This window comes from Mesoplodon bidens, assembly GCF_964165515.1.
Source record: "Mesoplodon bidens genome assembly, chromosome: 5".
Classification (NCBI taxonomy): domain Eukaryota; kingdom Metazoa; phylum Chordata; class Mammalia; order Artiodactyla; family Ziphiidae; genus Mesoplodon; species Mesoplodon bidens.
This window is the reverse complement of record NC_138161.1, coordinates 62,605,745-62,627,913: the sequence shown is the minus strand read 5'-3', so window position 1 is coordinate 62,627,913 and position 22,169 is coordinate 62,605,745. Positions and strand designations below refer to the sequence as shown.

Here is a 22,169-nt window from a genome sequence, read left to right as displayed (position 1 = left end):
TGTTGAGCATTCTTTCATGTGTTTGTTGGCAATCTATATATCTTCTTTGGAGAAATGTAATTCAGGTCTTCTACCCATTTTTGGATTGGGTTGTTTGTTTTTTTGATATTGAGCTGCATGAGCTGCTTGTTAATTTTGGAGATTAATCCTTTGTCAATTGCTTCATTTACAAATATTTTCTTCCATTCTGATGGTTGTCTTTTCGTCTTGTTTATGGTTTCCTTTGCTGTGCAAAAGCTTTTAAGTTTCATTAGGTCCCATTTATTTATTTTTGTTTTTATTTCCATTACTCTAGGAGGTGGGTCGAAAGGATCTTGCTGTGATTTATGTCATAGAGTGTTCTGCCTGTGTTTTCCTCTAAGAGTTTGATAGTGTCTGGCCTTGCATTTACATATTTAATCCATTTTGAGTTTATTTTTGTGTATGGTGTTAGGGAGTGTTCTAATTTCATTCTTTTACATGTAGCTGTCCAGTTTTCCCAGCACCACTTATTGAAGAGGCTGTCTTTTCTCCACTGTATATTCTTGCCTCCTTTATCAAAGATAAGGTGACCATATGTGCGTGGGTTTACCTCTGGGCTTTCTATCCTGTTCCATTGATCTATATTTCTGTTTTTGTGCCAGTACCATGGTGTCTTAATTACTGTGTATAGTCTGAAGTCGGGGAGCCTGATTCCTCCAGCTCCAGTTTTCTTTCTCAAGATTGCTTTGGCTATTCAGGGTCTTTTGTGTTTCCATACAAATTGTGAAATTTTTTGTTCTAGTTCTGTAAAAAATGCCAGAGGTAGTTTGATAGGGATTGCATTGCATCTGTAGATTGCTTTGGGCAGTATAGTCATTTTCATAATGTTGATTCTTCCAATCCAAGAACATGGTATACCTCTCCATCTATTTGTATCATCTTTAATTTCTTTCATCAGTGTCTTATAATTTTCTGCATACAGGTCTTTTGTCTCCTTAGGTAGGTTTATTCCTAGATATTTTATTCTTTTTGTTGCAGTGGTAAATGGGAGTGTTTTCTTAATTTCACTTTCAGATTTTTCATCATTAGTGTATAGGAATGCCAGAGATTTCTGTGCATTACTTTTGTATACTTCTACTTTGCCAGATTCATTGATTAGCTCTAGTAGTTTTCTGGTAGCATCTTTAGGATTCTCTATGTATAGTATCATGTCATCTGCAAACAGCTGCAAACAGTGACAGCTTTACTTCTTCTTTTCTGATTTGGATTCCTTTTTCTTCTCTGATTGCTGTGGCTAAGACTTCCAAAACTATGTTGAATAATAGTGGTGAGAGTGGGCAACCTTGTCTTGTTACTGATCTTAGTGGAAATGGTTTAGTTTTTCACCACAGAGGACAATGTTTGCTGTGGATTTGTCATATATGGCCTTTATTATGTTGAGGAAAGTTCCCTCTATGCCTACTTTCTGGGGGTTTTTTTTATCATAAATTGGTGTTGAATAAGTGGTAAAAACTCTTAAAGATGGTTTTGACAGAAAGAAAAAGAGGAGAAAAAGAAATTAACTTTTAATGAGTATCTACTGTCTCTGGGCACTATTCATCAGATTCAAAAAAAGGAAACTAGAACATCCCAAAGTAGTGAATATCTACAGTTAAAACAAATTTGTTATTATTAATTAATTGTTATTAGTATAATAGTTTCCTAAATAGTTACATCCTCTTTACATTTTAGTATTGTCTTCTTATGCTTTGTTGTATCTTGCCAGCACATTGCCGTTGGTGTAATAGCTATCAAATTAAATTCTTTACTATACTTTTTATTCTGAGGAGCTGGTACTCATTACAAAGGGGAGGCACCCTTCCTGTATTTTTTGTGTGTGTCTCTCTCTCTGTAGCATGAGAGAGAGTTCAGCTTTATGAAGAACCTAAGGATGTCAATTGCCTGATTGTATTTGGCTTTTCACTTATTAGTCCTTTGGAAGCTCTTCAATGGTTTTGAAACTATGTGCTAAAGAACACTGACATTCCAGAAACTGAACTTAGTGGTTCTGCTGCTAAAATGGAATATTGGCCTTCTTTTACTGATTCATAGAAGGAAAATATTACTGAATAAAATATAATTTTATTGATTGAAGTTTGTCCCATAAAACATTCTCAAATTTTTTGATGTCTACACCATTTTTTTCTGAATTAAGATCTAACAATCCAATGTAGGTGTAAGATAAATACAAAATCTCATAATCAAATATTTAGCTTCTTATATTTGGATTATATTATTAGAAAAAGAGTACTATGATTATCCAGTGCTCTTCTACCTGAAAACTTTTGAGGACTTATGTCCTGGATTGTAATTTGGAAAAGTTACTTGTGTCTTATCCAGAAAGGAAATTAAATCTATACAATTAAATTTATTGAAATTACTTTTAAACTTTTCTTCAGCTAAACTTCATTTTGAATATGTTTGCCTTAAGTTTTATATTTTCAACTTCTTAATGGAAAATATATTTTTTCCAGGTAAGGGAATAATTCCACGTTCCTGCTAACGCAAATTCTGTCACTAACCTTTCTCCATTTGTCCCTGAATATATATGTTTTACCCCCACACACACACACACTCTTCTTTTCTTCCAAATACCTCTCATTCTTAAGGTGCTTTAAGATATTCCAACTCTGACTCCTTTATGGAAAGAGGGATAGATTGCTCAGTGACCAGTGATTGGTTTGTGGAAGGGGGACATCAAATATCTGACAGTTTTGGAATTGTGTTCTTTTGATTAGTGAGAATCTAATCTTGCCATGCTCTAACCAAGGCATAATTAGCACATGCAGTTCATATGTAGCCAGCAGCCCCTTTTCCCATGCCAATGGCTGATAGCTCTCATCTGTGACAGCATTTAACAGTCCTCTAGGTAGACATTTCATTAGATAAGTGTTGAACATAGAGACAAAACTTTTTCATTATCCCTGATGTGCAGAGAGTGATTTGATAACCTGCCCTTAGACCACCTGGAACTATATCAAGACCAGAGATATTGGTTAAAAAAAACTAAACTAAAATAAAATAAATGGTTTGAGCCTCCAGTCTTTTAAAGAAAACTAAAGTTTATTGCTATGTTGTCAGGAATGACCCTCCAAACTTTTGTGACCCTTAATCTTTCTGATACCCAGCCACATTGCACTCATATGCTCATCTATTCACTTACTCTCAGAAGTATAGAAAGATAGGTAACTGCTTCTCAGCATGGTGATTTTATGTCATATCCAAAGGAAGTCTTTTTGTGAATAGGCTTAGGTTCAACCAACCAAAACGAACCTATCTGCCCTGACTGCCAACAGACTGATTTTTGTAGGTATCTGTGAGTCTACTCTAGGCTGTTGAAATTCTGATGTTTTCTTCCTGCTCTTTTTCTTCCACATGGTCTGATTTGATGGATTTCTGCCTATGATCTCGTGTGCCGCACTCTATTGCCTTCTTGTTTGCTGCATGACTTCCTCCCCATGCTTTCCTGCCTTCACATCTTCCCTGTGGTCTCCTCTGCCCCTGAACACAGCAGGTCAGACAGTGTTGCCTGAGAGCCACTACTAAGTGTGCCTTCAGGTGAAACCATCTGTCCAAAGGCAGTGATTTGAGGTGCTTAACTTTTTTCACCTTGAAATAACAAGGTCTTCTAGACCAGGAACCTAAAGTTTCATCAGTACATGTTGAGATATCAATATAATCGAGTTTAGCATTCTGGAAACCAACAGTATTTTAGAATAGTATGCAAGGAAGGGGAAGCTGAGGAGATGTGAGAGCCTAGTGATTTTTTGAAGACATTCCAAGACCTCCTGCTTAGAATTTACCCAATTATCTTCTGAAAACTTGGACATTATGGCTCTCATCAAGATATCGATCAGCAAGTTTAAAAGACCACCTAACATGACCTCAAATGAACCCAAAGACTGTTAGAGTGTTTTATACCTATTCCAAGATTGACTTATTTATAGATATCATAAGCCATGACCTTTTAATCCCTATCTGCAGCTAATTTCACACCAAGACTTAGATATTGGTGAGAATGATTTTCTGTCTCAGTGTTACCTCCAACATTTAGACGCACTAAGCCAGAGCGTATTCAGTGTGATATTGAACTGTGACTCCTCTTTCCCTAGCAGTGTCCTTTTCTTCCAGTCCAATCCTTCCAGTTCTTCAGAACCTCTTCCCACAACTACCTATCCTGATTGCCTGCAGGCTGACAAGTCCCTTAGGTGTTCATTGAGAATTAAGACATTAGCTGATAAAAGGTATAACCACGTGCATTGATATTTACACTGTAAAAGGAGTCTTAATGGGAAAATAGTTAAGCTTTAATGTTTGATATCTTTGAGACAATTTATCCTGCCTGGCAGCCTGTCAAATCTCACCACACAGGCATCCCCTGCTTTGCATCACCTTATCTGCTTACACCTCACGCTGGCCACATGTAATTTCAATGTAACTCTACAGCAAGACTACGAGATTACGGGGTAGGATAACTCAGAATCCTATGTAACATGATCCAAAGAAATTAAGTCCCTCATCTGTTTACAAATTAATTTACTCTTAGAAGATCTTCTAATCCTTGATAAGGTCAGCAGCCATCCATCTGTTATTCTTCGAGTTCATGGATAGCTTATCTACTGATCAAAAGTGCTTTTATAACAAAATTCATGCATAATGAAGGTAGGAAAGGCAGTTTGCATTTTCTTGTCCAACTTTGCATGTAAATGACCTATTCTTTGTGATTTTTACAATATGAAAATCTAGCGATCATGCCAGGCAAAAGACAATGAACTGCAGGAGAGAGAGAGAGGAAAGTAAAGGACAGCAGACAATTGGGCTGGGACCTAGGCTTTGTTTAGAATTCCAGGCAGGCCAGCAAGTAGTCAGCATTGGCTTTTATCAGGAACCTAGTATCTAGTACTTCTACGCAAGATGGAAATTAGTCCTAGGAATAGAGCTGAGACTTTTAAAATATGATCTAATGGCTAAAAACACTAGGGTCCCACAGACATCTTGGCTCTGCCATTTACTCTCTGTGTGATGTTGGGCAAGTTTCTTAACTTTGCTAAACTTAAGTAGCTTCATTTGTAAATAAAAATTTAAAAATATGCCTACGTAGACAGATGAACTAATGTATGTAAGGAGCCCGAGTGTCACAAAGTGGTACTAACAATAAGAGGAATTGTTAGCTCAGTGATGGGACTTGAGTGTCAAGTTCAATGCAAAACATTGATTCTTCTCTTGATAATTCAGCTTTTCCCCTTCGATCTCCCCTGACATAAAAACTGGATTGATCCCAAATCCCAGGCGAAGGTTAAACCTGTCAGCTGCAGTTAATTGAAGTCCCTTGAGAGAAGAAGAGGGATGTGCCTCTGAATGTCAGACTACTAAGATCAGCTGCGTGGGTACCAAATGTAGGTGTGCCCAAGCATCACCTCGGGAGCTTTATGAACACATGGATTCCTGGGCCTCATCCCAAGCGGTTCTGACTCATTAAGTCTGTGTAAGGGCCCAGTGATCTGCCTGTATAATAAGCTCCCAGGATGGTTCTTACATAGGTGGCCTATAGATCACACTTTGAGACACACTGGAATAGATGCTGGCAGGAACCTGAGAGAAGCTGATCACTACGCCTGGGCACAATATTTGCACAATTTTTCTAAAGTGAAAATAAGAGGGAAAAACATTGATTCACATAGCTATTTTTTTAATTTCAAAAATAGCAGCAAGAGTTTAAAAATTTGTCAAGCAGACATGATCTTCTGCAAATATCTGATGCACGGAAGCCATTTGTAAAGGGTATTGAGTAATGTATTTGACAGCATATTTGACTGAAGTTTATGAAATACACAGAAAATGTGTCCGAAGGGGTAATTTTTAATAGTCTTTATAGAAAAGTCTATGGTCTCCCTTCAGTGAAGCCATTTCTAGGTAATAATGGCGGTCCAAGTCACCTGCTTTCTAAATATGTGATCCTTGGATAGACTCCAGAGCCTCTTAAATAAATGGATAGTAGCATACTGAGTAGAGAGGCTATCTCAGTCAGTTCAGGCTGCTATAACAAAGTATGAAAGACTGGGTGGTTTAAACAACAAATATTTATTTCTTATAGTTCTGGCAGCTGAGAAGTCCAAGACCAAGATGCCAGCAGATTCAGTATCTGGTGATAACCCATTTCTTAGTTCATAGATAGCAGTCTCCTTCCTGTGTCCCCACAGCGCAGAAGGGGCGAGAGAGCTCTCTGGGGTCTCTTTTATAAGGGCACTACTCCCATTCATGAGAACACTACCCTCATGATCTAAGCATCTTCTAACGGCCCCACATCCTAATACCGTCACACTGAGGGTAGGATTTCAACCTATGAATTTTGGGAGGACACATTCAGTTCCTAACAATATGCCTTGCAATTATCAAGTGTCTTCAACAAGCATTTGACAGTTTTGAGATTGAAATCCATTAGCAACTGAATTTCTGTATATACAGTTATCTTGTGTGGTTGCAGTGAGATCCTTGTAAGGTAAGAATGGGAAGTGAGGGAGGAAAACCTTCTAAGCAGACTGATCAACTTCCTAGAGTGAGATGAAATGGCTTCAGCACAGGGCTGGGAAGTTGTCTGATATAGACAAATGATTGAGTACATTTATGTGCTTGGCTGAGATACAAAGTTCTGTGCTATACACTGTGGAAAAAATGCCTGAGCCTAATATTTTTTATATGACAGGTATTAGTACTTGCTCTCTCCATCCATAAAAGGTCTCTATATAGATCCTATAAATTGTATACTTTTAAGGAAGTAATTTTGTGGTTCTTACCTGTTAGGCCCTGGGAGGCCTAAGCCAGTAGTGAATTTAGAAGTTCCCAGGGAGAAAAAAAGATAAGGTGAGTTTTGCTTGGGCTAAAGGAATATAAAAGAAGAAACACAGTAGAACAAAGGATGGGTTCTTTCTACTTGATACCTGAGACTTCCTTACCTCTTCTGGAAGACTCGTAGTTCATATCATTATGGAAAATCAGGTTGGGGTTGTTCTCAGAATATGCAGGTCCGATGGCTATCATGAGAGCAGGGCACAGAGATTTCTGGGTAGTGGTGCTGCATCAAGGCTAGTAGGCTATTAATTAGTGATAGAAAGAGAGAATTTAGAAGTCTCCAGCCTCAGAAGAATGGAGTTATTGACAACTAGATTATGGGTCAAGTTCATAGTCTAGCCCTACTTTAGCCCCAGCTGGGGACTGGAGTGCAATCTGAGTGCCAGCAACGAGGACCAAAGAGCAGTCAAGCAAACTGGTACATAGGGTGGAGAACAGGAAAAGAAAAGGTATCTGACTGTGCATCCAGGTGCCTTCCACCTTCAGGGTCAGCATGGAAGTCCAGACCCCTCTCAATAGTGGGCAAAGAACTTCTAACAATTGGCCAGGCTCGAATCTCACTGCTTCGGGGCAGAGTGGGCCTGCAGGTCACAATTCTTTAATAGACACAGTGCAGGAGGTAGAGTGAAACAGACAGTACCCACGTACAGTCATTAAAACTCCTTATTGCCAAGCTAATTAGAGAATTGCTCTGATTTTATGTGGTATCAACTTCCTTGCTACCATTCCTCCTGTCATTTGGTATTGGTGTCTTATTTTCCTATTAATTCTTCTTTCATTATGCCAGAAATATAAAAATCTCAGAGATTTTCTTTTTCATTATAAGAAACCTGCCCTGAGGATACAGCCACAAGGGTGGGTATGTCTTTCCCCTGTACTGAAATTATTAAATCCAATTCCATTTTTAAGAAACTTTTAATATAAAAGTAACATATGATCTATGTCAAAAATTCAAGCAGTATAGCAGGGCATAAAATGAAGAGAAATTCCCTGACCACACACTTCTGGCTCTCCTAATTCCATAATCCAGAAGTCAGACTGCTACTAATATTGGGTAGACATTGTGTATATGTAAGCAAATGTGTTAAAAAGCATATATATGGAGATTAATCCTTTGTCAGTTGCTTCATTTGCAAATACTTTTCCTCATTCTGAGAGTAGCCTTTTTGTCTTGTTTATGGTTTCCTTTGCTGTGCAAAAGCTTTTAAGTTTAATTAGGTGCCATTTGTTTATTTTTGTTTTTATTCTCATTACTCTAAGAGGTGGGTCAAAAAAGATCTTGCTGTGATTTATGTCAAAGAGTGTTCTTCCCACGTTTTCCTCTAAGAGTTTTATAGTGTCTGGCCTTACATCTAGGTCTTTAATCTATTTTGAGTTTATTTTTGTAGATGGTGTTAGGGAGTGTTCTAATTTCATTCTTTTACATGTAGCTGTCCAGTTTTCCCAGCACCACTTGTTGAAGCGGGTATCTTTGCTCCATTGTACATTCTGGCCTCCTTTGTCATAGATTAGGTGACCATAGGTTCATGGGTTTATCTCTGGGCTTTCTATCCTGTTCCATTGATCCATTGATCTATATGTCTGTTTTTGTGCCAGTACCATATGGTCTTGATTACTCTAGCTTTGTAGTATAGTCTGAAGTCAGGGAGCCTGATTCCTCCAGCTCCATTTTTGTTTCTCAAGATTGCTTTTTCTATTCGAGGTCTTTTGTGTTTCCATACAAATAGTAAAATTTTTTGTTCTATTTCTGTGAAAAATGCCATCGGTAATTTGATAGAGATTGCACTGAATCTGTAGATTGCTTTGGGTAGTATAGTCATTTTCACAACATTGATTCTTCTAATCCAAGAACATTGTATATCTCTCCATCTGTGTCATCTTTGATTTCTTTCATCAGTATCCTATAGTTTTCTGCGTACAGGTATTTTTGCCTCCTTAGGTAGGTTTATTCCTAGGTATTTTATTCTTTTTGTTGCAATGGTAAAAATATACAAACAGCTCATGCAGCTCAATATCAAAAAAACAAACAACCCAATCCAAAAATGGGTGGAAGACCTAAATAGACATTTCTCTAAAGAAGACATACAGATGGCCAAGAAACACATGAAAAGATGTTCAACATCACTAATTATCAGAGAAATGCAAATCAGAACTACAATGAGGTATCACCTCACACCGGTCAGAATGGCCATCACCAAAAAATTTACAAACAGTAAATGCTGGAGAGGGTGTGGAGAAAAGGGAACCCCCATACATTCTTCGTGGGAATGTAAATTGATACAGCCACTATGGAGGACAGTATGGAGGTTCCTTAAAAAACTAAAAATAAAACTACCACATGACCCAGCAATCCCACTACTGGGCATATACCCAGAGAAAACCATAATTCAAAAAGACACATGCACCTCAATGTTCATGGCAGCACTATTTACAATAGCCAGAACATGAAACAACCTCAATGTCCATTAACAGAGGAATGGATAAAGAAGATGTGGTACAGATATACAATGGAATATTACTCAGCCATAAAAAGGAATGAAATTGGCTCATTTGTAGAGACATGGATGGACCTAGAGACTGTCATGCAGAGTGAAGTTAGTCAGAAAGAAAAAAACAGATATCATATATTAACGCATATATGTGGAATCTGAAAAATTTGGTATAGACAATCTTATTTACAAAGCTAAATAGAGACACAGACTTAGAGAACAAATGTATGGATATCAAAGGAGAAGGGGGGAGGGGGTGGGATGAATTGGGAGATTGGGATTGACATACATACACTATTGATACTATGTATAAAATAGATAACTAATGAGAACCTACTGTATAGCCCAGGGAACTCTACTCAGTGTTCTGTGGTGACCTAAATGAGAATGAAATCCAAAAAGGAGGGGACATATGTGTACGTATAGCTGATTCACTTTGCTGTACAGTATAAACTAACACAATATTGTAAAGCAACTATACTTCAATAGAAAAAGCATATATATGAATATATGCATATATGTATGTATATAACTTAACACAAAGCAGATGTACTATACATAGTATTTTATAACAAATATATCTTTTTTATGACTAGATAGCATTATATTACATGAATGAAATTTTCTTAAGTGAATACATTCATAGGAAAAGTATGACACATAGTAAGCACATAATAAATACTAGATATAATAATGTGAAATATTTTGTGATAATCTTTTCCTTGCTTTGGTTTGTAATTTTACAATTATACAGCAATCATGGAAAAAAATAGGTTAGTTTTGCTTGTCTGTAACTTTCATAGGAGAGGATTTATACTGTATTGATTGTTTTATTTATTTCACACCATATTACATTTGGGAGATTGCCCATGTTGCCACATAGAACTGTCATATTTTCTTTGCTGTCTGGTATTCTGCTATATGAATATGCCACAATCTATTTACCCTCTACACAGTGTGGGTGCTTCCAGTGCTGCTATGAACATCTCTGCACATAGTAGTGGAATTGCTGGATCATATGCACATCCTCAGCTTTAGTAGATATTGTTAAACTGTCTCCCAAAATAGTCAGTTCAGCCTACTGACTTTGAAAATTCAACTTTTTAAGGAGTTTGGCCCTTTTATGTGATATATATTTTAAATACATTTTTCATCTTATTATTTATGTATTAACTTTGTTGATAAGGTTTTGTACTGTGGAAATTTTTTTACTTTTTATAGGTAATCAAACTAATAAATCTTTTTTTCTTCATGGCTTCTGTGTTTTATGACTTGCTTAGAAAGGTGTTCCCTTCTTCCATATTATCAAACTCTAGTCTTTTCTTTTAATACTCTTATAGTTTAACTTTTAATTTTGAATCACTTGACTTATCTGAATTTGTTTTGGTGAATACTTTTTTTTTCAAAATTGGAATAGTCTGTTGTTTCCAACACGATTCTAGCAACAATAAGAGAAAAACATAATTCAATAGGTAGTTAATTACAGTATTGACATACAAAACTATGTTTTTTCTAAATGTGACTAATACCAGTTAGATAATGACAAAAGAACCCTATTCGCTAGAAATAAGAAAATATAAAATATATGAGAATAAGCCTAATGCAAAATTCTCAAGACTTAGGAAGAAATTGATGGATAAAGAAGACTTAAATGTGGTATCTTATTCTTGCATAGAAAGAATCAAGATTGTAAAGATATAGATTTAACCTATAAATCTAGTATAAACCCAATAAAGGACCAAATATTTAGTTTTTGTTTGATTTAAAGGATGATTCTAAAGTTCATGTGAGAAAAATAGGTGAAACCAATCAGGAAAATTCTGATAAATGACCATTCATCTCTTTCATTAAAATGTATTAAAAGCTATGGTAATTAGCATAGTAAGAGATTGGCCTAGGAATAGTCAAAAGGAATCCAAAAACAGAACAGAATCAAGAAACAAACCACGTTGTAATTAGGAGTAGTATTTAAAATCATTGAGAAAATATGATTAATAGTATTACTAGAACTAGTCCAAGTATATATGAATATAATTCCTGAAGCCTTTAATCCATTTTCCACTCATGTGCAATAAAGTCAACGCTTTCCAGAGCTGTTTAATTGTATCTATCCCTGATGAGAATGTGAGTTCCATAAGAGTTAAGAATAATATCTTTCACCTACTTCCTCTGTTTCTTGTACTTCCTGTTTAAATTACTGGCCGGCACATGGTAGCAATAGGTTATTTGTCAAATGACTGTATATAAATGTACTCGGAAGCCATGCTCTACTCTTCAGATCATAATCCACTTGCGTATGTATTTTTAAGTATTTAGGTCTTATTATACCAAAAATGAATATTTTGAATTGTTATTCTTATTCAGCATTGAGTTGCCCCGTCTCTATCCCCTCTACTCCCTTGATGGTTAATTCCTACTTTTTGTCTATAGTTATCTTCTTCTGTTTATAAAGATCTCAGAAAATAAATGAACAGGTAAAGAAGTGAAGTGTTAAAAAATAAGTAGTTTTATTCTTCATCTATATCCAGTTGTTTAGAAGAAGTCTCCACTTGCATGTGCTTTAAGCATTCAAATTTAACATATGAAAACTCAGTTTATGACCCACCTCCCCACCACATAAAAATATCACCCAGGACACAAATCAGTCAAACTAAGAATTTCGGGGTCATCCCTTTCCCTCACTTGCCACTTTAATTAGAGTTCAATGTGTGAAAGTAGCTCCCACCCATCAGACTAAGGCAGTCTTGTGGGGTTTCTTCATTTCAGTCATTTAAACTACTGTGGTGGCCTTTTTCTCTCCCCTTGTTTTTATTTAAAAAGAAGTGGAGGAAACATCCTTACGCAGTGCTTTTTAAATGAAGTGACTTGTCAAGTCAGAGGCTGTGGCAGTAATCTGAAATGCAGTAAATTTAGCGATTCTCACTTGCACTGACAGCCTGTCATGCGCTTGAAACATAAATAGCAGTGGAGACAAATCGCTGCTGTTTTCTTATTAAGCGTTGGCCCACTGGCCTGGTAACATAGCCTTCCAGGAGCGCCTGGACCCAGCCTGGGAGGGCGAATGCTTTCCAGAGCAGGCGCAAGCTGCCTCCCGGTCTCTCCCAGTCCACCTCTCCAGTGTACCCGCAACGCTGTAGCCAGGACCCTCACTCCCACTGCAATCCATCTGCTTCACAGAGAGGCTGAAAAACCCCAGCCAGGATTGACGGGTGCTGGTCCCCAAACTGAACATTGATGGGGTAATTCCTAATTCATACACTTTGGTCGAAAAGCAAGAAACAAATTGCCAGACTCCTTACCTGCTTAAACTATTTTATCTCTTTCTTTTTTCTTTTTTTTTTTCCATTTTCATCTTATTCACTGGGTTTTTATTTTTTAATTATTTTCTTAATTGAAATATAGTTGATTTACAATGTTATGTTAATTTCTGCTCTTCAGCAAAGTGATTCAGTTATATATATATATATATATACTATCTTTTTTACATTCTTTTCCACTACGATATATCACAGGATATTGAATATAGTTCCCTGTGCTGTACAGTAGGACCTTGTTGTTTATCCATTCTACATATAATAGTTTGCATCTGCTAATACCAAACTCCCAGTCTATCGCTCCCCTCCTCTCCCTCCCCCTTGGCAACCACAGGTCTGTTCTCTGTGTCTGTGAGTCTGTTAAACCATTTTCTTTTCTGGCCTACCCCGATCCCTACCCCCCATTTTTCTCTCCGTTACTTGTTTACTGACTCTAAGCAAGAACAGGTCTCTAAACTGGATCGAAAGGTTCTTTCAGCAGTGAGCCTAGCTGAAGAAGTGAGGCTGAGATTTGGGGGTGAGCCCCACTAAGGTCACTGCAACATCAGGCCTGGGATGAAAGGACAGAGGGCCAGATGGGGTCATCACCTGCTTTGTTTTAATTACCTTTCAAAGGCTTCTCGGCAGCCACAAAATTATGCCCAGCAATCCTTGCACAGTGCAGTTGCCCTGCTGAGTTTAATACATTCACTTACAAAATGCCAATTGATTTATGTGACTCTTGAAAACAGCAGCCGCTGCTCTCATCTCTCTTGATATTTAATCCTCAGCCATGGCAGAATCACTAATGATAGGTCGTGGAAGACCCCTACAGTTCTGATGACAATGGTGGAAGATCTTGTTTGTTGCTGCCTCTGACCAGCAACTCTAATCTCTGCCTCACCCCCTTCTTGGGAAATAGTCTAGAAAACAATCAACACCTGCAGGAATTTTTATACCTATTTTATTCCAAAGGAATCTACTAGGTATTTTGGGGGGTTTTGTCCAGTTTTACCTCTTTGCCGCCTCTTCCCCTCATCCCAGAATAATAAAAAAGACAGTGATTCCTTGCTTTATGACATGGTGCTACATCATACAAATGTTCTGTAGTCCCTACTATGGTGGCTTGAATTACTACCAATGTATATATTCCATGTTTAATCTACATTTAGCTCTAGTCTTTTGGCAGCTCCATATTTTTGAGTGCCTACGAAATGCACTCCCCGGGATATTTCAACCTGATACCGACCATGTCAAGAATGAAACTCATTATCTTCACTCCAAAATAAGCACTCTATCCTGATTTTCCGAATGGTACAAACTGCATTCAAACCCAGGAAGTCACTAGCTTTCAATCGACATGCTGTACTTAGGATGCACTTCCTTATACCCAAAGAAACTCAGGTGGACTACAAGAGACCCCAGGGCAGGTGAGGGTCCAAGGATGTGCACACATTCCCTTCTCCTGTCCTCATAGACATTGCCACTCTTTCCCACTGAGTCTAGACTCTGCCTCAGCTACCTTCTCAACGTCATGCTCCAGGTAGCCACTGCCAATTAGTCAGGGTTGATGATGACTATTTGACAACCTTGAAGAGCCATCTCCACTTTCACAGCAGTTCACAGGGCAGTTTATTACAATATATGTTGGGACTCAGTGCCAAGAAACTGGCACCAAGAGTAAGTGGTGTTGATGTACAAAGGACTTTAAACAAATAAAATTTCCATGGAATTCCATGCTTACACACCCTGTTTTCTCAAGAAAGGAAGTAAGGAAAGATGGAAGGAAGAAAGCTTAAAACAAATTCTTTTAAATTTTTATTTATTTATTTATTTGTTTGTTTGTTTTTTTGTTTATTTATTTATTTTTTGGCTGCATTGGGTCTTCATCACTGTGCACAGGCTTTCTCTAGTTGCGGTGAGCAGGGTCTACTCTTCGTTATGGTGTGCGGGCTTCTCATTGCAGTGGCTTCTCTTGTTGCAGAGCACAGGCTCTAGGCACGTGGGCTTCAGTAGTTGCAGCACGCAGGCTCAGTAGTTGCGACACGTGGGCTCTACAGCACAGGCTCAGTACTTGTGGCACATGGGCTCAGTTGCTCCGCGGCATGTGGGATCTTCCTGGACCAGGGATCGAACCCAGGTCCCCCACAATTAGCAGTCGGATTCTTAACCACTGCGCTGCCAGGGAAGTCCCAAATTATTTTGTTAAATGTCATTTTACTCAATACCTTATGGGAGCCAGAAGCCTCCACTGTGTCTTCACTGTGATGCAGAGATACTGAACATAGCAAATCCAGAATCTTCACTCCACCCCTCACACACTAGCCTATGTCCTGCTGTCATATCACGCTGCTCATTTCTCCTGCATGGAGAAGTCTCCTTCAGGCAGGATAACCACATTGCCACACCCTTTTACAATTTGCTGGCTCTGATTCTCTCCACTTGTGTTTTTCAACTTCCTGAAATTTCACTCCTCCCAGTAAGTCTTTCCTAATAGAAGTGCATTCTACACTGTTCCTGTAGCTCCTTTGCTGTTTGTTGGCATTCATGTGCAACCATCATTTTATATTGCTTTTGGAGGGACCTGTATAAAAAAATGAGTGAGTCTAAACTTTTAAATACCAGCTTTTTTCTCATGTATTGCTTTATTTATTTCTCTTGATGAGGAAGTTAAATAGACAAATCTTATAAAAGCTGAAGGCTGCCTTTTTTACCTTCTTTATGTATAACTGAGCTACACTGTTTTGGAAATTCCCGAAGTGTCCCATTCTCTACCTCACATGTATACTCAGAAGACAGAAATAGAGCAGATTCTGAGAGCTAAGAATTCAGCTAACTAGAATCTCTAATAATAAAAATAGTCATGCCTAGTTGGGAAAATGGGCTCCAAAAGTCAACAGACCTGGTTTAAACCTCTGCTCTTCCTTAATATCTTTATAAACTCAGGCAAGTTCCTTAAAGGTCCTCTCTAAACCTGGATTCCTCATCTTAATGGTATTGTGAATTAAATAAGATAATGTCTGAGTCATTTAGCAAAGTACCGAGTGTGTGTTTATTAAGTGGTAGCTCCTTCCACCCTTCCTCTGCAAAATTTCTTGAGCACTCCAGCATCCAGCATCATGCTGTGCACTAGGGGTACAATGATGAGCAAAACCAGATGTGGTCCCTACAGTGGAAGGTTAGCTGTCATCAATAGAGTTCCCCTTCAGAGAACTAAACATAGGGGATCTTGATTCCAAACCCAGCATCTACAAGGGCAGAACAGTTTCTGAAAACTGACACCAAGTAGGGGATAATGGTTAAGTATGAGTACAATAACAAAATGCCATGGCCCAGGACTGAAGAGGATGTGTGGATGGCAGCTTCCAGTTGGATGCCGAGAGCTCAAGCTATGTCAGCTAGCTGCCTTTTTGCATGTGAAAGCAAAAACACAAACCGTAATGAATTGGATCTTTCTGGATGCCAGGACATTCTTCATTTGGCCCATATTCATTCATAGAGCCAAAGCCAGTTGTGAATCCTTCCTGGCATTGCGCTTGCCTCTGATTTCTGGGTACTAACTACACCCTTTTGGGGCTACAGAAGGCATGGGGCCAATTTGCATAATCCACACCCTGTTGTGTCTTACTATTCAAATAGGGAACATTTCTACAGCAGAGTAACCAACCCCCTCCCTTCCATGTAGGCTCAAATATCTTAATAGTCAAATGCCTCTGTCTCTAGAGAATTCTCTATTCTTTCATTTCTATTCTTCTAACTCTTCCTTATAATCATCCTCATTGTATCACTTCTCTCAGATTTTTCCCCCTCATTCTCTTCAATACATTACTCTCCCCTGTGTCTCCTTATTCTCCTGTGATTGCTGCTCTGACAACTGTGTCCACTGCCTACTCCTTCCTTCTTTCAATCATGGATCTTTTACCACTCTTCACCCATCCCTTGACGGGTGATGAGAGGTGGGGATTAGAAGCGGTTTCCACTTTTGGACAGAAATGTTGTCAAACACTAAAGGGTCTCTCAGGTGGGATATGACACCGAGAAACAAAAACTTCAAAGGATCTAGAGAGAGACATGGTTGGAAATATAAAGAGAACCTCATCACAAGTATTTTTTTCTAGATTTCTTGTGTTTCTTTCTCTCTTCCTTTTTTTAGCATGTCTGTACAGAACGTGATGTGCAAAAAAAGTAGGGAAAGCAAAAACAGCAACAGGTGAGTATGTCCTTAGGATAAAAAAAAAAAAGAACGAAAACATGAAATGTACTGTAAGAACAGAAACTTGTTACAGTATTTGAAGTTAGCATAGGAAACTTCAAATGGCATCATTGATTTGCGATCCTTTTTTCTTTTATTTTTAGATGTAGAAGTTCATAGCTGGCTTCTTCTCACCCTCTTCACCCGCCTTTCCGACCACAGACTCACAAACACACACATACATACATATATACCCTACAAGACAAGTGCCACTTCTTTGCTTTTCATTCATCTGTATATGTGTTTGTATTTATAGCCAATGTGTTTACAGTCACTTATAAAATTTTCAAATTTAGGTGAGTAAAGGGAATGTCAACCCTGTTTAAAACTTATGTTCCCTTCTGTAAAAGGATGATCTACAAAGACATTATAAGACTCTTCTCAGAATAGTGGAGAAAAAATAAAATGCTTCATCCATTTCCTAATATATAAGAATCCTTGGAATTCTACTTTAAAGTCATAAAACACTCAAATTTAACAAGTTTTCTAAATTTCATTTCCTGTATCTCACATAAAGGAAAAGAAGGACAGATATCATAATGATTATTAGGGTAGCAGTCTTTTTTTTTTTTTTTATTCCAAATAGGGTGTTGGATATCATACCCTGGAGAATTTTCAAGAATAAGCCTGCTGTGTTTAGTGAGCAAATATTTGGGTGTTAGTGAATTGACATGTTGTTTCCTAAAAGTTAGAGTGAATGGTTATTTGTAAATCAATAGCTGTTTGTATGTATGCCTGTGATTGGGGGAAGGAGGCGGCAGTGGGAGAGAGAGAGAGAGGAGGAGGAAGAAGGAGAGAATGGGAGAAAGAGAGAGAGAGACGCGAAGGAAAGGTATTTAATTTCAAATGGCTGTTTGCTTCCAGATGCCTAGTTAACCTTGGAAATCTTAATAAATCGACATCTTGGATGTGAACTCTGCAGGTTTCACCAAAGCACGGTCCTCTGAAGGCACTGTACTCAGAAGGTGGCACCTGGCATACTTTAATTGGCGTTATTCCTGGCTGATTTGCCTCTACATCAGGGAACACAGAAGAGAACACTTTCCTCTTGCCACCAGCTCGAGGCCCTTCTTTCTGACTTATGAAGAAATATTAAAAGAACTAATATGTAGAACTTGAGTAAACAGTGGCTAAGAGGCGATATGTTAATTATGTGAAGAGTTTGAAATGTTCATACACTGAGGAGGGTGAGAAATTATTTAGCCTGGTAGCTGAATATTCCCAGGAGACACAAAAGCACAGTAAGCAAAGGGAGATTTAAACTAAACACTAGATCCCAGAACAAATATAACACTCGGCGACATGAGCAAGCTTGTGGAAACAGGTTGAGATGTTTAAAATACCAAAATATTGAAATTTGCATTTCAGGTAAACATTTAAACAAGGGCAGAAAATAACAGATAGGAACAAGAGAAGGGCCCATGTTAGCCATACAGGTTTAAGCCACCAGAGAATTTACCAACAGGTTGAATGTCAGATTCTGGCCTAAGAGTCTTCTCTTGAGAGAATATAGGGAGATGGTGACAGGACCCCTGGGTTGAGAACAGCTAGCCAGAGGGAACTGAAAGAATGGAGAACAGGTGCCCTGCTGTGGACAGATACATGGGGGCCAAGGGAGAGGAGCAAGAGGACCTGAATGCATTTTAAAATTCTGCAACTCAAGATGAACGTGGTGTATTCCATGCCTTGAAACAAGAAACTGCAGTTGATCAGATGAAAGGAATGGCGTTGTGCCCATTTCCACCTGGGGCTATGCTGGTGTCTGTACACCTTTTCCTGAAATAATAAATCTGCATAGCAGATACATTCTCAGGACATGGCCAGAGATGCCCCGCCCAGCATTTCCACAGCAGAGTACTCAGCACACCCTTCCTTCCCCAGTAAAAGGGTATTTTGTTAGGATCATTAAAAGGGAATGGATTTATACGCCAGCTTCTATTACAGAAAGAACAGAAGGTACAGAAAGTACCTTTCAATACTTGGTTCTCTTAAGCTAGATGATGTGTTGAATCTGACTCTAGTTTTTGCTTGTGTTTCTTAATTCAGTTCAGCTAACTCAACAAACATTTGTTGAGTAATGAATCTGTGCCAAACCCTGTGCTGTGCACGGGGATATTGTAAGACACAGTCCCCGAGGAATTTATAGTCTGGTTCTTTGACTTTCTAGCAACACAAAAGTATCCCTTTCCTCTCAAATCACTGTGGATTAATGAGAAATGCTCAAGTGAACCAGGGGAGATAATGTGTCATGAGTAAAGTCTCCTGTGGGTGCAAGAAAAATAGACTAGCTTCTTGGCACTTCTTGTGCCAGGATAAGAGTTTCAAATGAAGGGTCCAAGAGATAAAGGAAGAATGACAAGGGCCCAGAGGTATGGTTTAATATTTTACATTTTTGTCAAGACTGTTGAATGAGGGAAGACCGGATAGTCTCTTTTACCTATATTTGGTTTGCATCTTGAAACTCTCCTGCTTTAGTGAACCAACTGTGCACATTGTATGCTGGAGATAAAGGTGGCCATCAGAGTGCGGGAGAGCTAGCATGGGAGAAACAAAAATGACCTTTCTGCCTTATGGGTGGGGCATTTAATGGAAAACTCCCCCTTCATCCCCATGTAGTATTGGGGGAAATTCTTCCTAGAGACATGAGATTGAAAATTCATCCCATGATGATTTGTTTTATTATCTTCTTATTGGGAAAAAATGAAACGATGAATACCTACATTGGTATTCATGTAAGAACCGAGGTCCCAAACCCAATAAATATTACTTTATTTTCTCTAGTTCATCTTAATGTCTACTCTCACAGGTGCCAGCTTCCCAAATGGGTAGGGCTTTGGTCGTTGCTAAAAATCATCATTCCCATGCCTGGAACTGGTTTATACCTTTTAGAAATTCAAAATGCAAGGTAGGGATCCATTACCCAGAATTTCTAGGTATTTCATGGGAAGTGAAAAGAATTCAGTATCATTAGCCACCTCTAAGAAGACTATACTCCTTCTGCCTTTCTTCTACTAACAATGCTCTACCTACCTAGGAATAAAGTTGATGGATGAAGGAACAGGGCAGGGCAGAAATCCTAAACCATTCTGAACTCATCTTTTACTCTTTTTTCATCATAATCCACCATTATTCTCAAAATCAATAATGCTGTCTTACTGTAAATCCCACCTTTGCACTCCAGATTTTTAATGAGCTTTATCCTATTTTGGCCGGCAGTTGTCAATGTTGCCATTTGTCTTCAGGGTATTTATATTTAGCTAGAAGATTCTTAGCATCCTTTAGTCAGCATGACCCTCAGTTCATAGTTGTAAGTATGCTGGAAAAATCTTTTTTTCTTCTCCAAGTCCAAATTCTTCCCAGCTAACCCAGTAAAGTGGACTATTACCCTTTCTAAGATGTCTGTTTTCTTTCCTACCACATTCTACTTCTGTGGCATGAGAAGTTAGGTCTGACTCCTCGCATGAGTGTGGAGAAGAAAAAAGGTGAAAACACAGGCAGGAAATAAGATGGCCTATTGTAAATAATATGCAGCTCTACCCTTACAGACTAATTCTAAAAAGTTTTCAGTAGAGGCATGTGCTAGATAATGTGCAGGACTCCAAACCAAATAATTATAACTATTGCCTTTTTGTTGTTGGGATTTCAGAGTTTCCTCAAACCAGTGTTAGTGACAATTAACAGACTTGAAGCTTGGAGTATTCCTGACAGTTGCGTTACAGAATGTTATCAAAGAGGCCCTAGGTTCTATTGGGAGCCTAGTTAACAGACTGAGCTGACATATTTAGGCAGTGAATGTGTCTCTGTGCTGGCTGGCTGTTATGTTGATTTGGCCATCAGGCAATTTCCAGAAAAGGAAAACAGCTTGTGGCATGCGAACAGAGCTATTAATTGGTACCATTTAGTATAGGATGACCAGGAGCAAGTTTTCTTCATGGTGGCAGGACTGTGTTATTTAGCACCCTTCCAGCTGCTCTGTCCTAACCCAACAGCAGTGGGGTTTGTAACTTGAGGGTGAGGGAAGTTGAATTTAGCTGATGTCTATAGGCCTTTCTGGCCAAGTTCTTTCCTGCTCAGTCCCCTTTCCTCTTCACTTTCTCTTTCCCCTTTTTCTCCCCCCGACTCTCCACCTCCATGCCTTCATTTCCTCTCTCTCTCTCTCTCTCTCTCTCTCTCTCTCTCCAGAAATAAAGACTTTTAATCAGGGGGATTAAACAAGCCTGCCTATCTTGACATTTCTTTATGAAAATGGAGACATTTTTGTGCAACTTTCTAAAAAGGCCTCCAGACCCCTATTCCCAAGTGGTTAAGCCAATCATATTGAGCTCCCTAGCCCTCCCACGTGACAAAATGCGCCATCAGCAACACAATCTCTTGGATCTGGTCCAAGGCCTGAAAGTCTCATTGATGATGTAGTTTGACACTGAACAAGGAAAGCATAACTATAAGACAGGGTTTCGAACATGACCTTCGTGAAGAGAATTCCACATAATCTGGGGGAGAAGAGTGACAGTTTCTCGAAGGGAAGCCACGTGTCCTAATAACAACTTTAGTTCAAAGAGTGCTTTGAAGCATGGTCTAATCGATGATTCAGCACTTCAATGGTTGCCCTTCTGAGCCCTTTACAACTTGCATACCCCTCGCCGTGACTCCCACTTTGCTCTAAACCTTTAGCCAGTGACGGATGAGCGTGATGTATAAACACTCCAGCTTCTTGATTCTTGGTCAGCACAACTTTGAAGTGGGACCTGTGCTGCGCCCAGAGCTCCCTGAGGGATTGAGCTGAGTTACCATCTGTGGGATGAGACCTGGTGTTGCACCCCAGCATGGCTCCTTTCTCTGCCAGATCCCATTTTCCCACTCCCCTACCAGTTTTTCCTGAGAACATTTCCTTCCTTAATCATTTTCAAATGACTTTTTGTCTTGGAGTCTGCTTCTATAGAACCTGACCTCAGACAAAGAACATTGTCAAATTATTGAAAAGCCACGTGGATTTATTGCTTCTAAAAAGAAAAAAAGAGGTGATCTCCTGCATATTTTAAACTTAAAAAAAATCATGCAAACCTCTGTTTTACAGGAAGAGAATTTGAAGGAGAAGAAGAATATCTGGAGATCCTCGGCATCACCAGGGAGCAGTCAGGCAAATATGAGTGCAAAGCTGCCAATGAGGTCTCCTCGGCGGATGTCAAACAAGTCAAGGTCACTGTGAACTGTGAGTATGGCAGGAGCCAGCAGGTGCCATGTGCCCAGGGCCCACCTCCACCTCCAGTGAGCTCTAAAGAGCCTATA

General features: G+C 38.8%; 1 protein-coding gene across 1 annotated transcript in view; it reads left to right on the top strand.

Annotated features, from left to right (window-relative positions):
• The window catches only part of LSAMP (limbic system associated membrane protein), a 654,527-nt gene that overhangs the window by 586,702 nt on the left and 45,656 nt on the right, over nt 1-22,169 (top strand). The window contains exon 4 of the mRNA XM_081235871.1: nt 21,958-22,092. Coding sequence (XP_081091997.1) covers nt 21,958-22,092 — 135 coding nt within the window. The remainder of the gene's footprint in view (nt 1-21,957; nt 22,093-22,169) is intronic.